Source organism: Rhynchophorus ferrugineus, unplaced genomic scaffold (assembly GCF_030347505.1).
Source record: "Rhynchophorus ferrugineus isolate W39M unplaced genomic scaffold, kcgeb_rfMv2 rfM1, whole genome shotgun sequence".
In the NCBI taxonomy this organism is placed as follows: domain Eukaryota; kingdom Metazoa; phylum Arthropoda; class Insecta; order Coleoptera; family Curculionidae; genus Rhynchophorus; species Rhynchophorus ferrugineus.
In genome coordinates this window covers 10,986,848-11,004,636 of record NW_027472580.1, presented here as the reverse complement: position 1 = coordinate 11,004,636, position 17,789 = coordinate 10,986,848, and the positions used below count along the sequence as shown (strand labels likewise).

The window sequence follows — 17,789 nt, the reverse complement described above, 5'->3', positions numbered from 1 at the left end:
AATGATGCTAGCAGCTCGATTCTTAAAGTACTTGACACAGAAGAACTGTTCCTCTAGAATGATGGTTTTGTCCATGTAAGGATTTAATAGATGCAATATATTTTTAAGGGATATTTCAACCTTGACATTGTCTTAATTATGTTTGCTAACTCATATATAAGTATGCTCCTTCGTGATGTTTGGATAATAATTAATTATTGCTCCTTATGATCTGAAGGTTTCTTTTTTCAGATGATGGAATTATGTTAATGTAATTAGAAGACTATCTAAACTTCAGCAAACCAACCTCATATCGGTGCTGGGAGTTCCTGAGGTAACGCTGCTCATACTAGCGGAGTTTGAATTGTAATTTGGATTGATAACGTGAGTCATATTCATTTCCGTATAGTCGTTCTCAGAAATCCCAGCCAGGTTCAAGTTCATCGGCATATAGTTGCCCTCCGTTGAGTTCACCATCGAAGAGTCCGGATACTCCTCTTCCGCTATGACATGGTCGGGAGTTAGGCCGGTGTACATCCTTTGAGGCTCCATCTCGTGAACTGTCTCGTGTTCATCGGGCAAGCTGTAGGAGGAACCCGTTGAGTCTGAAGGAGGACTCACTGGACTACCTACAAGGAGTTAATACCAATTCGTTTAGAGCGGCTTAAAATGTTGAAGCTAAAGTGTTATTAACCTGTTGGAGGACTATGTGAGGGGTCCCTGAAGTGGTTCTGCATTCTCTGCGACAGGGTGTAGGGTTTGCCCCATCCCGGGCCAACGCGGTTGCTTTCACTGCTGGTCCTAGGTCTGGTCGGCATGCTGTCACATCGATCTCTCAAACCTTGAAAAACGGAGAAAAAATACATTAATAAACACGAATATGTGCGATATGCGAAAAAAAGGGGAAATACGGTTTTTATCAGTTTTAAGTGGATTACAACGTATCTATTCAGTGTACAAATATCGTACAAATATTTTACTACCGTAGATAGTACAATTTTACATAACAATTTTAAATGTATTAAATAATTATCAGATTACAAACAATTTCATACGCTAGGAATACCCCTATATTTTTTCCTTTTCGTATCCTAGGAGTATATATATATATATATATATATATATAAGATGTAATATAATGAAATTCTACGTTAGAAAAACAGTAATTTCAGTTTTACAGATTAGTTTAAAAATAAATAGGTGTGCTTTAATTGCTTTTTTTAAATTCAAGACTTAATCCAATCAAATTGGATGTATTGGATGCTTGCATATAATTTTATCACCGATATTTCTTTGTGAAATTGTGCAGTATCAATATAAACTGTTAGACGATCTAACTTAACTATTATATTTAATAGTTCCGATATATCTCTACATAAATTATGGTGATTTTGTTCTGTCATACCTTAATTGCTGATTTTGGTTTCATATTACTGATTTAAAAGTGGTTATTTTGATATCAATAATAAACAAAACAGTTCGAAGATGAATTGCAATATTGGACGAAAGTGGAGCTCAGACTCTTGAATACTTTCGAGATTACTAGTTTATTTCTGATTACTAGTTGTTCAGATCGATGCGGAAATTAATCGATGACTGGATCACAGATGACGATCGTTTTTATTCCGGTTTGTTACTTTTTAAACATGGCCAAACACTGCTCAGAATCAGCAACACGTTCTTATTTTTCGTCAATAGTGAGTAAACGCGATACCCATTTCGAACAGAGCTTTTTATAGTCAAATGCTCATGCAATATAAAGACAGCACGTTCCTTTGATATCTTTATGATGTTAGCTATCATAACTTCACTTCACTTTTCGATCGTTCCAACTCATTTGGACGTCCACTGCGTTCTACAGCATCAGTGTCTCTACGACCGCGTTAGATGTCAGAAAACCAATTTTTTGTTATTGTTTCTGATAGAGCAGAGTCCTTATAATACTTTCCAAGCCATTATTTCGCTTGAACGGTACTTTTCCCATCAGGAAACAATGTGAAATTAAAACACGAAATTGGTTTTGAACCACTGTTTTGAAAGTAACGAAAATAGTGTTAATCTTATCAAAATGACTTACAAACATATGAGTAGAATATTATGAAAACAGCTTTCTATATGTTACTACATAAAACTAATGCCATCTATATGTAGGTTCTGGACTTTTCAGCCTGTGTTGTTACTCAAGCGAGTGTTTAGTTCAGCTGTCATGTTTGCCGCCGTAGTTTCATGTTGTCTTTCCATAATCTTTTTTAATGTTCATCAGTTTCTCTCAGTTAACTTGGGGTTACAACATGGTTTTTGTATTATTTTATCCATTATCAAGAATCCGGGCTCAGTACAGCAGAAAATCAGGTAACTCTTAATAATATTAATAAAATATTAACAGTAAATGGAAAATTACTTGAATGTCCTAAGCAACCTGGGAGAAAAATTTATAATTGGAGGTGATTTCAATGCAAAAAATACAAGATGGGGATCTGCATAACATCTTAGTTCAGCAGACAAAGCAGCTGCTGAACTAAGATGTAGTTACGTGTCAACTGGAAAACCAAGTGATTGGCCGACTGACCAACAGAAAATCCCAGACCTGTTAGATTTTTTCATAGTAAGAAACATAACATAAACTATCTGATATTGTGTAGTGTTGTGTAGTGAGGTGCATATAATAAAAAATACAGCAGTGACATGTATAAACATTATTTCACCAGAGACTGAGATAGGGCCGATGGGTCTTCCTAGTTATATACCTAGATTTATGTTATCATAAAGACAAATTGTAGGTTAGACGGAAACGACTAGTAACAATGTATTAATTAAATAATAATGATAATTTTGTCTATCCTCTGTAGAAGCAGTAGCTTACCATGTGTTAAAAATAGTTTAAGGAGTATTCAAAAAATAATCATTACATTGAGTATGTTGTAACGCTAGAGTCGAGAAATGATAAGAATTAGAATCGAAGTTTGGATAACTATCGGAAAGATTAGCAGAGCATTAATGATTGAAAATGCAATACAATGAAATTAATTATCTGATATACACTGTAGTTATTTATAGAATAGAAATAGTAAATATTATAACCATACAATGATATTTTTATAAAATAACGTCATAATATAAATACGTTTTATTACATCGAAAAATCCAGTTGTTTTTAACATGGAATGTTATCTATAATAATATTATTGTTATGCTATATTTATGTTTTAGAATATTTATTTATCGAATTTAAAAGGATATATTTATTCTTATGGCTTTATATTATACGTACTTAATTCCTAACATTATATTAAAATGCAGTTTTGCATGTGAAATTACTTACATAATTAGCTGATGAACCTTAAAAATATACCAGACAATGACAATGAAACAGTGACAATTAAGCACCTTTAAACCTTGATTTCGTAGCACGTCATGATTGATATGACGTGGTAAAAACAATAATGAGCATATTAAAATGTGAAAGTATGTCCACACTGAATTTGTTGAAATACTTACAATTCATGAAACTTTTTCAAATACTAACTTGTTTCTTTATTTAACTTGATGTAAATTTATGTCTATACTGTTTATTGTGTTATCGTTTTTAGAATATGGATGGATCAATGCACGTCAAAATTTAGGACGTCAGCACAGAGGACTATAGTTCATATGATTATTGTGTGTTTGAACATGAAAAGGTCGCTCGGCTATTAACAAAAAGAGGTAAAATTACAGGGAACGTTATTTTTGTTTCATTAAGATAGCCAATAAGTGAAAATTTAAATTTGGTGCGGCGACGTTGCCAACATTTTGAATTTTTAGAGAATTCCACATCATAATTGTAAAATAGATAAAGCTCATAAAGTATATATAGAGCTTTTATTTAAATAGGCGAAATCGAGGAAATGTTCCAAGCAACGCTGGTTCCGAGACCACATTTTTTATTGGTTCATTTGAATTTCCTTACAAAAGCATTTGATTGGTCAATTTCTATAACCGGATTGTTTGTTTATGACGCCATTTTTGTGTGTATGACATTGAATACAGCGTTTTTGTGCCTTAATGCATTTTCATATTCATATGTGCTGAAATAAAAAAACCAGACGTCGTTTTCCTAGGAAGAAATAACCCAAGTTAGTTAGATTAAGGATGTGTATGTGATTTAGGGTTGCCTTTATCTGGTACGTACACAATTATTTATATCGGGCTTTTGTATTCATATACATTGTTATTTACAGAAATTCAACAGAAGAAATCATGAAAATATTACCTACACTTTGAAACCAAAATGGGTGCCCAAATTGGGCGATGACACAATTACATTAAAGATAAATGTGATTGTATTACATGAAAAGTTTTAGTTGCCGTTTAAAAAGTTGCGTAAAAACGTAATTATTTTTAAGGGGTTCATTTACTTGAAACAAATGTATATTGGTTAAGATACTTATAATTAATATTTCGGCCTAAGGCCCCTTAACCGAAATAACCTTTTCAACAAAGATGTTAAAAAATATATCAATACAAAATAAAATAATACAATTTGTAGATCAACAAGATGAACTTTATTTTATAGACAAGAGGTTATCATGCTTGTTTTACTATATTGTTAATAGATCCTTAAACTGTGTTTTAATCTCCTCGATTTTACCATAATAAGAGCACAGTAGTAATTTTGATATACATCATATATTTTCATTTCTTGTTGCTGTTCTTTAAAGTATTATTTTTTGGTATGTTTTCTCCATTCTGACGTATATCATACAATTTAACGGTTTTAATGATCCGTTCCACAATTTTTACAATAACATTGTAAAAATAATTATATCTTGTTTGTTTATATTAGACACACACATATATCTAGATTATACATGTTTGTGTTGAACAAGTAAGTCAAATATAAACAGACATAGACTTTCAGCTGAGCTCCTCTGCTTTCAGAATGAGGGAACAAAAAAATAGAAAATTTAATACATCTTATTTAAATTGGTAGCACTAAATAAATATGAAAAATTTGTTTGAGTTTGTTGTTTCAGTGTGGATGTATCTTGACAATTACAATTTAAATTTAACATAATATCCATAGTGTGTTTTAATTTGAGACAAATGAATGATGATGAAGCCCCACCTATGCGAAGCTCAGGGACCCAGTAAGATGGTCTCGTCATCCCCAAAGGATACCTACTACATTTTCCTGACGGGCCTCCTTGACTGTGTCGTTTAGACGGGTGCTGGACATTGAACGCTAGAGTGGTTATTGCGGTAGCTGTGAATGTTGAGGGGGTGATGTTATCGGTTAATGGTGCTCCGGCAGTGGTGGTGGGAATTGGCGCGAACGGCAGCGATTGGGTACGTTGATGGTTCGCTACCGTCGACCACCCTAACCCGGCACCTGAAGACAACACAAACACATTGATAGATTCGACGGGTTGAAATGGTTTTCTCGATGTAAGCGGTTAGTATTCAAATGAGACAATGGGAGACGATGGACATTGGGCCAAATTAGTACAAACATACAGTGTTAGCATAATATACAAGGGCATTCTGTTTGACAGTGCCAAATTCAATAGTTTTGATATTCGTGCATTAGTAATGATATTTTGCTCACGAATATCAGTGCTTTACTTATTATTTACAAATGTATTTTCGAAAACCATTGATTCCGAAATATTCACAGTGCCGTTATAGGCTCATGGGGGTAGCCTATTCCAGAGACACGCTTTTTAGCTATTTGTTTCAGTTAAATAAAAAAAAACAAAGAATATTTTTACCGTTTTTTATTCTTCACTTTTTTCTTCACAATTTTCTCATCCAAGTGTTTTAAGCCAAATAATAGAAAATAGAACGACAATTTTATATTAATGTTTGTTAAGCCTAAAGGATTTTAAAGCATTTTCATCGCATTTGAAGCTTTATCGCAAAATATTCAGTACAATATATTTTTATTCAAAGTATTGTCCATCGATAGCCGCTACCTTTTCACATCTTTCAGGCAGTTTACGTATTTCATCTCGAAAGTCATTTTTTGGTATCTTCATAAGAATTGAAGCCCTGCTCAGATAGGCCATTATATGTCGGAATAAGTAGTAATTAGAAACAACAAGGCCGGGAGAAGTTTCCAACTATATTAGCTGAAAAATAACATTGTTGTCTTTGCTCATATTCTATTGAATTTCATATAGTGCTAGGTTCTGTAGTCTATAGCGACCCCCATTGATGGTTTCAAATTGAAGCCTTCAAATGCTTGTATTTTAGACATCCATAATGCTCTTTGTCTTCGATGCTAAAAACACCACTTTTTTTACGTTGAAACAAGTATTCACATATTAAAATTCATAGAGAATGATTGCCAGAAGCTCCAAAGAGCGTTCGGTGACTTTCAGCCATCTTTTTTCACATAAAATACATCTCGGTAAAAATTTAGACATTCCCAATATTTTTAAAAATAGTAAAATCAAAATTAATAGCTTTAATATGCACGATAAAAGAGTGTATAGGAAAATTTTTCCACCTATTTTCAAGTAAATCTGTTTTGTAGAATTTGGGATATCATGTCAAACATTCCGAAAAAAGTATTTTGGAGAAAAACGAGTTTAAATTTTCGCATTACTAAAACTGCTATGTCATTTTATTGATAATTAAAAATCCTCTTAAGAGCATATTCTTAAATTAAGTTTTGAAAATATGAACGAATTTTTTTTTCTCTATTTTTTAAAATTCTAGACTAGAACACCCCCTTGTGGTAATGTTGATTCGTCATAAATAGCAAAAAAAACTCGAAGACTATGAATTATAACCACTTTTAGATTTAGACATAAACTCACTGGGATTTGATGAATCAACACTGCGAAAACATAAAGCATTGCTACAGTGGCAGAAATGTTAACTGCTTTTCAAAATATTGTTACATAAGCGAAAAATGATAAGAATTAAATCCTAGTCCTACTATATATCCACCTAACTATAGCAAAACCAGCAAAGACACTATTGTAAACTTAGTTTAATCACTTGACAACCTGACACTTGTATTTTGGTTGCCTATATATCCTTGAAATATTTACATTCAATTACAAGTAATTTAAATATATTCCATTAATATTATATCGTATATACATGGATACAACGAATGCTGAGTTTATCTCGTTTGTCAATATATTTTAATATGGTTTATATAATTATATAAACTGGTTATTATAAACTGGGATTATGGTTATAATCCAAACATGTAACAATAGATTTTAACACGTCAATGAATTCCTCCAAGCATTCTATTTTAATGACCGATAAAGTATATAAAAGTGATCAAATTACAATTGAAAAGTTCACTGCCTGACACACAGATGGCTCTACTAGAATTAAATCTATATGGTTTTTAGTTAGCCCTAGCCCTCAAAAGATGCGTGTATAAATTTGGCAGCTGTAGGATCATTAGTTTGTTAATTATAGCATATTCAGTGAAGCAACTTTTGTTATTGTGAAAAAAAAACGGATAAAAAAGAATTTCGCGTGTTCATAAAATATTGCTTTTTGAAAGGAAAAAATATAGTTGAAGCAAAAACTTGGCCTGAAGCCGAGTTTCCGGACACTGCTCCAGGAAAATCAAGCAGGATTGACATGTTAAGTTTAGACGTGGTGAAATGAGCACCGAAGACGGTGAACGCAGTGGACGCCCAAAAGAGGTTGTTACAGACGAAAGCATTTAAAAAAAATCCACAAAATGAAATTGACTGACATAGCAGACACTCTAAAGATATCAACTGAACGTGTACATCATATCATTCACGAATATTTGGGTATGAGAAAGCTCTGTGCAAAGTGGGTGCTGCGCGAGCTTACTTTTGACCAAAAACAATGACGAGTTGATGATCAAGTGTAATAAACCCGAGTTTTTGCGTCGATATGTGACAATGGATGATGGCTCCATCATTTTACTCCCAAGTCGAATCAATAGTTATCCTAGTGGACTGCACACGATGAACCCGCTCCAAAGCGTGGAAAAACGCAACAGTCGGCTGACAAGGTTATGGCGTGATGGCGCAACCATCAACAGCGACTATTACATAGTGTTATTGGACCGTTTGAAGGACGAAATTGCCGGAAAAGGGCCGCATTTAAAGAAAAAGGAAGTGCTGTTTCACCAAGACAATGTACCGTGTTATAAGTCAGTGAAAACGATGGCAAAATCCATGAATTGGGCTTCGAATTGCTTTCTCATTCACCGTATTCTTCAGATATGGCAGAAAAATTTGTTTTACTAAGGTAGGCCGAGGACTTTTCGATTGACCTGTTAAGACATTTAATTTTGATTATCTTCTCATAAATTCACTATAAAATCTTGTGGATATGTTCACTGATCCCCAAGACAGGTTTCTATGGCTTGAAGAATTTGGGATTTCTGGACAGATTCCTTAACAAAGTACGTTTAGCAAGTGCTGAATAGCAAACCAAGTTAAGACTAGAAACTCTTTAAAAATGAAATTATGCGTGTTTGTAATGGCCAACAGACATCTACAGACGTCTATTTGGCACATCTGAGGTGCCTAGGCAAACATAACTCCCTCTCTCCAGTTTCGACTTCTGCAATATTTAGTGGTAACAGTATCTCCTCATAAAAAATGTCAGCAGTCATGAGGCAGATGATTAATATTAGGAGTGTTGTCCATCGAAAAAAATATCGATATTTTTTTGTAATAAGTATAATATTTTTTTCAGAAAGTATCGATATATCGGCCAAAATATCGATATTTTTTCTACATCCCTAGTTGATACTATACAGCAACAGTATTGCCTACCTTAAAGATTGACAGGTATAGCGGTCACACTACAGAACGCAGCCATTAATAAAATCGCATAAATGTATTTACGTTCGAATGAATTTTGACGCAATAAATATTTGAAATACTAAATAGAAAATATCCCAGAGTCAGGTACTTGAAATACCAATTACAAATTACATTTTTAAGAAGTAATAAAATTACATATACAAAATACCTGTTTGTATTTCAATAATCTATTTTAATTACAAGTCATTCTGGGTATTAGTAGACTAGTTTCTTGTAGGTCGAAATAATATGTACGTATCTGAAAAGCAAACTAACAGATGGCCCACTTTATATACATAAAAAGTGTATTATAAGTTAACCAAGAATACAAAATAGACTATTTTTCCAAAATAAACAACACATATAGTTACTTACACCGATATATATATATATATATATATATAATATATATATATACAATTATTACAACAGTTACAATACCAAATAGTTTATCAAAATACCATTCATTATAATTTATACATTCGGAACAAAATTAACTTGAATATATAATGAAAATATATTTGGATTTTAAACTTTTAACATAAAACATATACGTTTCTATAGTTTTAGTGTCAACATTCATGCGATTAATATGTTATATATGCTTAAGTTATTTTACACAGTTTTATTTTACATTAAATGCTATGCTTGATGAATGATATTAACTAAGACGATGATATTAAAAATGAGGAAAAAAGAATGTGAGTGTATGACAAGCTTAGTATGCTTTCAAAAGAGGATGATAAATGTGTAAAATTATTTTTGATGTGTATACTGTGTCCGTTATTTTGAAATATTGGGTGTACCAAGTTTCACTTTGTAACTTTGAAACTTTATTTAGACAAATTGGTATAACGCATATTATCACTTATTTTTCGATATTAGAATAAGAAGAAATGAATAAGATAGAATAAGAACAGAAGTAATGTACCTAATATTACGGAATAGAAGAAGAAAAAACAATAAATACTATTAAAAAGTCCTTAATATTTGAAGGTTATGTTTTTGATATGTCAAATATTACTGTCAAATATTACTTAATCAGTAGTGTTAACATATTTATTGAATGATTCCTTTTCGATACCGTTTTCAGACAAATTCAAATTCAGTCATTTCAAAACTAAGTTAAATTTCATGTCCAAAATGTCAAGTTATAAGGTTATGAACCATTCACTTCCTTTATACTGTAAGATTTTTTATCTTGTGGATATTTTTGGCGTTTGTAGCTCCTGAAAATAATCAACGTGATTTAAACATCTAAGATTTATAACGCTTCTGAAACAATTTTTGTTATTCGCCATAAGAAATTTAATTTGAAAAACTAAAATATCTCAAGATTATGCATATATTTCTTATATTTTCTGGCAATAAAGTGACACTATTAACGTTAATATGTGAGAAATGTCAGTAGTATCCGTAGATATTTATGTTTAATTAAAAGAACTAGGGATTATGATAGATGACTATTGATCCTATAATATGTGACAGTATATCTTATTTATCATATAAACAAATAAAAATTAAAAAACTCAAATAAGATTTGTGCATGGGGTATAATAACATTTAAAACGTCAATGTAAGAATGTTAGATATCAGTAAGATCGGTCGATATTTAGCTATAAATAAAAGAATTAGAGGTTTTGACAGGTTAGTAGTGCTTGAATCTGTGGTCGTTTGGTTATACCAATACAAGAATCTCTGTTTTCCTGTTTTCGAATTATTCTTCGAGTTTTCCATTCTGATATGTGTAAAATGGATCGATATTTATTCATAAATAAAAGAATTAAGGATTTTTGACGGATGTTGAATCTATGGTTGTTTGATTATATCGAAATAAAAATCTCTTTTTTCTGTTTTTCTGCGGGAATATTTTGAATATTTTTTCGGGTCTTCCCATTCAAATATTTTATGACATACGATTATTGTCAGCATGCCTATTATCTTATATTATCTGATTAAGGAAACCGTTCTAAATAATTAGAATAAAAATTGTGCATAGAGTAAAGTGACATTAAAAACGTCAATCCGTGACAGATGCCAGTAACATCGCTCGATATTTAGCTATAAATAAAAGTAGGAATTTGACAGATAACTAGTGTTCGAATCTGTGGTTATTTGATAATATCGAAACAAAGATCCTTTTGCCTCTGGGAAAATAATTTGAATAGTTTTTTGGACCTTCTCTTTCAGATATTTTGACATACGATTATTATCATCATGTCCTGTGTCTCATATTATCTTATAAACAATGTCTAAACAACTAAAATAAAATGTATGCCTAGAGTAAAGTGATACTTAAAACGTTAATCGGTGACAGATGTCACTGTCATCGGTCAATTTTTAGTTATAAATAAAAGAAGTAGAGATATAACAGATGACTAGTGTTCGAATTTGTGGGTTTTTGATCATACTGAAACAAAACTCTTTAGTTTCTTGCGGGAATATTTTGAATATTTTTTTGGGTCTTCTCTTTCAGATATTTTATGACATACGGTTATTATCATCATGCCCTGTGACTTATACTATCTCATAAACAATTTAAATAAAATTTATGCATAGTGTAAAATGACACTTAAAACGTCAATCGGTGACACATGTCATGTGTTTTAGCTATAAATAAAAGAACTACGGTTTCTGACGGATGACTAGGTTTCGAATCTGTAGTCGTTTGATTATAACGAAATAAAAATCTCTATTTTTCTACGGGAATATTTCGAATAACTCTTCGGGCCTTTCCATTCAGATATTTCATGACAACATACGGATTGTACGTCGACCGCGCCGACATCCGATTTCATCAATCACCGCGTATTTTTATCGTCTACATTCCGATCTATTTACATGTTGTTTGGTTCGGTGTGGCATTTCGATCATCAAGTATCTATTCTCGTTACCGGGACGATCTAAAAGCAAGAACGATATCGGATATTTCGGACTATTTTTAAGCGCCGCCGTCGTGTGCTCGCGGATGAATTCGATCCGACAAACATGTTATTGCTCGGTTCTCGGGACTCGTTCCTTGGAATTTGTAATAGTTGTTGTCGACTAACTTCATTTCCTTTGTCTAAATCTGTGCGAGTTTCCGACCTAACCCGTTATTGTTGTCGAAAGAAAATCTTTAGAATGGTTACATCAATTATTAAGTGCGAGAACAGAGAAGAAAATGATTCTTGTTGGGTTGGAATTAGTCAAGTAATTAATGAGATTTGTCCATCAAGAATAGTAGTAAAAACAAACAGCTAAGGTGTAGCTAGAATTTGTTGAGAGTAAAAGTCGAAGAATGTGAAATTCAGAGAATCAGAGAAGAAGAAATTACACGTTACAGTATTTTGCTAAAATATAGGAATATGTTAGTCGGAAACTCGAGGTAGTAAGTTCATTAATGAAGTTTGTGGATGAATAATAGTAGCTATAATATTCTGAGATTTTTAGGAAAAGTTTAATGATTTCTTATGTAGTAGTGACTTTTTCGTTTGGTTTTAACTATTATGGCTAGGTTTGATCTAAACGATTTTGGTTTTTTTATGGTAATGTTTATTTATATGGTTCTTGGTGTTCTTTTTAATTGTTCAAATATGTAAATTTATTTAAATATGATGTTTTTATAAAAATAGAAACGCATATAGAAATTATTTTTATTATTCCATTTTATTCAATAATTTTTCAAATAAAATGTGTTATTTCAAAAAATTTTCAATGTTTATCTCTTTCCTTATAGATAGTTTCAACATGAAATCAATTATTTATCATATTTGTGTATTTTTATTTATAAAAAATAATGATAATGTGTAATATGATGTTTAAAATAGAATAGTTGGACATATTAATTATATTTTTGTTATTTCGTTTTATTCAATACTTTTTTAAATAAAATGTGTTATTCCCAAGATTTTATCATTTTTATTTACCACCTGAACCTATTTATCTGCTTAATATATTCGACATAAAATCTAATAATCACGATAAAAAATAAGTAAATAAAGCTGTATATAAGCATACGCCAAACTCCGATTATTCTGTTTTAAAATTAAATGAAGCCAATATGCGCATGCGCCAAATCCGGAAATGTTGTGGAGTAATGTATCTTGGCAGAACGGGGCACAGCTACTACCCACACCTGTTGCTCTAAATTGGAATTACGTGTTAAACTAAATAGTATATCTTTGATTCCCACTCGTATTAAACTAAAGGAAACACATTATTTACCATGGACAGTTAAGATTTTTTATTCAAACGATTGACCATTTGATTTTATACAGTTTGTCCATCTTTTAGTCAGAAAATTTATGGATACTGTTCCAAAAGGACCGTTAAACTATTTATCGGGCCAATTTTTAACTTCTTCGAAATCGTGATAGTGAGAAAGTGGTAGTCGGATAGAACCAGGTCTGGAGAGTAGGTCGGGTACTTTTTCAGTACGTATTTTTTCAACCAAATTTCAACTGAAATTGATGTCGATAGCGATCAGAATTAAGCTTTCTACAGTTCATAATGTACGACACCAACCTGATCATCAAAGGATGATCTTACGATGATTTCAATCTACCGGGACGTTTTTTATTTTGAACGTCCAAATTACCCCCTTTCATAACTTCTTATGAGCATACCTACTGTAAGACCGTAGGGATTAGAGCAGTTGATGACTTTCATCGGTTTTTTTTTGAGGAATCAAGAAAAATAATGAATGTTACAAATCTACGTTTTCAGGCATACAATTAAACTCGACACTTTCAAACATATTTTAAATTATAATGCTGTTATTGTGGTGGAAAGTAACATGTGTAGTTTTGATGTTAAATTAAAGTTAAGCCAGTGTCTATAAAGAATAAACTGATTTGATCCATGTAATCATAATCATAGAATACTAGAAGGCTAGTGAATTGTTTCAAAAACCGGAAAGGCGTTACTGACACTTGTAGGATTACTTCTACTTGAAAGATTAATCCATGTTATTTAAACTGTTGTTTTAACCCACGTTTAGGTTAGTTTGTACCTTTTAGCATTTATTCAAGTTAATAATGAAAACAAAGTATGGTAAGTGGTTAGATATGGCAAATGTAGTGTTTAGACAGAACAGGCAGAGCCGGTAAGATTGCGGGGATATTGTTCTCTTTTGAATTAATTTAATTAACCGGAATTAATTTACTTATCAAGATAAGAGAAAAGGGTGACGTTGGACTGACACTCGTTACGCAGTGACTCGAATCATTTTTTGGTATACTTGGCGAGTTTGGGGAAAACGCCCTAGATATAAATTATCAGAATTAGGGAACAACAACATGTATTGAAAAACCTAGCCCTAGCTCGTGGATTTCTGGTACAAACATATCAATTCAGGGAGTAAAGCCACCAAAATCGTAGTGAAGTTTCTGGGAACTAACATAATGTACTCGAATTGGGACAGATGTTTGCACTTCAAAATGTACGGCCACCAAATGTTAATTGCAGTAGCTCAGTTTCTCAGTCATAAACTATTGGAATTTGGAGTCACTAAAGTAGGGAAATAATTCTATAGGTGGGTACAATAGAAATTTGGGTATCTTTAACTTCGACCTTTAACTTCGCGAGCGATGGTCTAACGACCGGCCGAGCGTCTACGGATTTCGCGCACAATCCGATAACCGCACTCCGCGACAAAACTTTAGCGCATTACAGGTTTTTCATTTCAACTCTTAATAAAAAGCAAATCTTTAGCTTTTCCAATTAATTTTAACATTACAAAGGGATGGCTATTGATTACATATAATTTTTTAAAGTGGAAACTATAAGTAAACAACATATTTGCCAACAGATGACCAGAATGATTTAACATTTTTATTTCAGTGATGCGTACATTATAGCGATTCATATAGCTTTTTAAGTTTCTGGGAACTAACATAATGTATTCGAATTGGGACGGATGTTTGCAGTTCAAAGTGTACGGCCACCAAATGTTAATTGCAGTAGCTCAGTTCCTCGTCATAGACTATTGGAATTTGGAGTCACTAAAGTAGGGAAATGATTCTATAGGTGGGTACAATAGATATTTCGGTATCTTCAAAAGCTGGCGAACAAAGCTGTTCAGACGGGACAACGACCATGTATACCCATGTGATCAGTCAAGTCAAGGCGAAGGCGCGTATATTGAATCCATATAAAATTGTTGTTTGCAAACAAATATAGTTGTTTCAACATCGAGAATGCATAGTCGTAGTAGAAAAGCCTGGAAGATCGATGAATTGTCAATTTGAATTATCTAGAAGAACAATAAGAAGATAGCTTTATAAACAGAAATTTTACTCTATAATATCAACCAACCGATCACAGCTTCTTTAGCTACAGAATAGGGCTGATTGTAATAGTTGAAAGTATGCATTGTTTCAAGTGTTTTGATACACTAAGGAGTACCTACAGTGGTACCCTACGATAAAGTGACAGCTGATCTTTGATTTGGTTTTGATATCAATATGAAAATACTCCAAGCATACATACAAATTAATAAAGTAAGTTTTTATATAAGATAATATTTGTATTATGTAGTCCTGTAGTCGTATTGTTGTTCAATGCCTTCAACAATTGGCATTGCTTTGAAATTTGGTGCCTCCATTTAAACTTTCTTAAAGAACTGGACAATTGATCGGTCAATAAACTACAGCAATTAACTGAGGAAAACATTACAATCATCAAAGTTATATTCCAAATTTTTGTCCATATAATTCATTGACGTTTTGTTTAAATTTTTTGTTAAATGAGGGGTTTAATTGGGTCAAGTCTAAATTGAAGTTAACTTTTTCATTGGTATTAAGGACCAATATTCTGATTTTCCTATATGCTCAATACTTTTAATAATATCGTTAACTTAAAATAATAGATTCAATTTTAATAGTAACGTTACCAACATTACAGTTATTTAAAAGTAAAAGGTAATTTATTATTTGTCTTTATATATAGACTGCTTTCTTCAATTTTATATACTTCGCGTATGTGTTTGTGAAAGGAGACTGCATCAACAGTGGACGTTCAATCAGTCAGGTAGACATTATAACTCTATAGTTCTTCCATACCAGAATAACGATATTATTAATTACATCTATTTTAATACTCGTAAAAAATTTGCTAGATAATTTTGAACCTTGGTTTTCATTTTTGTCTTCCGTGTATGAAAGTTGAGAGCTTTTTTCTTAAATTATGGTACTCGCTCGATATTTTAGAGAGTAGCGAATTCAATAACACAAATTGATAACTAAAACAGACAAGACATAAACATATACTGCGTTATTTTCAATGTTTAGTAGTTTTGATTTGTTTCAATGGGCGCCATATAGATAAATAGAAACTGAAAATCAAATGGACATACGAAATTACCCAAGATTTCGTATTAAAACATGAGAAAATTTTACTAAATCAAAGCAACGTTGAATCAATATAACTGCTGGACAATGCGCAGGAAAATATAATCTTAAGTGTTACTTTCAACTTTAGCTTAACTCGTATTGCTTGTGTAATGATGCAAATACAACAGAACAATAGTAACAGATTAATTTGTAAATAAAGATTGTTCTGTGCATAAAACAGGTCAACTGAAAAGTCCCCGGCCTACAATAGCAAAACACATTTTTTGACTAAAATAGTTTTTTACTCAACATAATTCCCATCAAGGATGATACATTGATTATAGCGAGCCTCCAACTTTTCGACACCATTTTTGTAGTACGATGTGTCCTTTGCTCCAAAACAGGCCTCAGTTTCGGCGATTACCTCTTCATTCGACGAAAATTTCGTCCCAACGAGCATTTTTTGAGATCTGAGAAAAGGAAATAGTCGCTGGGGGCAAGTTTTGGAGAATACGGTGGAGCCTAATTCATGAATTTTTGCCATTGTTTTCACTGACTTGTGACATGGTGCATTGTCTTGGTGAAGCAGTACTTTTTTTCTTCAAATACGGCCGTTTGCCGTTTTTTAACGGTTTCGTCCTTCAAACGGTCCAATAACGCTATGTAATAGTCGTTGATGATGGTCTTTCCTTTTTCAAGGTAGTCAATGAAAATTATTCCATGCGCATCCCAAAATATAGACGCCATAACCTGGCCAGCCGACTGTTGCGTTTTCCCAGGTTTGGAGCGGGTTTACCGTGTGCAGGCCACTCGGATGACTGTCGATTGGACTTCGGAGTGAAATGATGGAGCCATGTTTCATCCATTATCATATATCGACGCAAAAATTCGGGTTTATTATGCTTGATCATCTTCAAATACAGCTACATCAACTCGTCGTTGTTTTTGGTCAAAAGGGAGCTCGCGCAGCACCCACTTTGCATAGAGCTTTCTCATACCCAAATAATCGTGAATGATACGGCGTACACGTTCAGATGATATCTTTAGAGTGTCATTCAATTTCAATTTATGTTCATTCAAAATCATTTTGTGGATTTTTTTAATGTTTTTGTCGGTAACAACTTCTTTTGTGCGTCCACTGCGTTCACCGTCTTCGGTGCTCAATTCACCACATATAAACTTAGCATACTAATCCTTGATGGTTGATTTTCCTGCGGCAGTGTCCGGAAACTCGGAATCGAGCCAAGTTTTTGCTTCAACTGTATTTTTTCCGTTCAAAAAGCAATATTTTTTCCTTTTTTTTTTAGAATAACAAACATTGCTTCACTCAAAATGCTATAATTCACCAACTAATGATCCGACAGCTGTCAAATTTATACACGCATCTTTTGAGGGTTAGGACTAACTAAAAAAGAGATGGATTTAATTCTAGTAGCGCCATCTATGTGCCAGACCGGGGAGTTTTCAAGTGACTTGTTAAGATTGTAATTAAAAAATATTTCATGAATTTAAAAAAGATCCAAAATTCTTTAACCTAAACTATTACGTATTTCAATACCGTACCATAACCGGTAAAATTACAACCTAAAACATTGCAAAATGTGTTTTTGTGTGACGGTTAAGTAGTTAATGTCGACGATGGCGGGGATATTTGAATATTCTCAGGCGTAACGAACATCTGACCGACCGGACGCAA

General features: G+C 32.6%; 1 protein-coding gene across 6 annotated transcripts in view; it reads right to left on the bottom strand.

Annotated features, from left to right (window-relative positions):
- chico (insulin receptor substrate 1 chico) overlaps positions 1 to 17,789 on the bottom strand; it is a 245,952-nt gene that overhangs the window by 29,105 nt on the left and 199,058 nt on the right. For 3 of the 6 annotated variants that reach the window (XM_076416028.1, XM_076416033.1, XM_076416038.1), the window contains 3 exons: positions 5,144 to 5,350; positions 674 to 820; positions 287 to 608 (listed from right to left, as the gene is read on the bottom strand). In XM_076416028.1, the coding sequence (XP_076272143.1) occupies positions 287 to 608; positions 674 to 820; positions 5,144 to 5,350 (676 nt within the window). The remainder of the gene's footprint in view (positions 1 to 286; positions 609 to 673; positions 821 to 5,143; positions 5,351 to 17,789) is intronic. The other 3 variants (XM_076416048.1, XM_076416057.1, XM_076416065.1) reach the window with 1 other exon arrangement.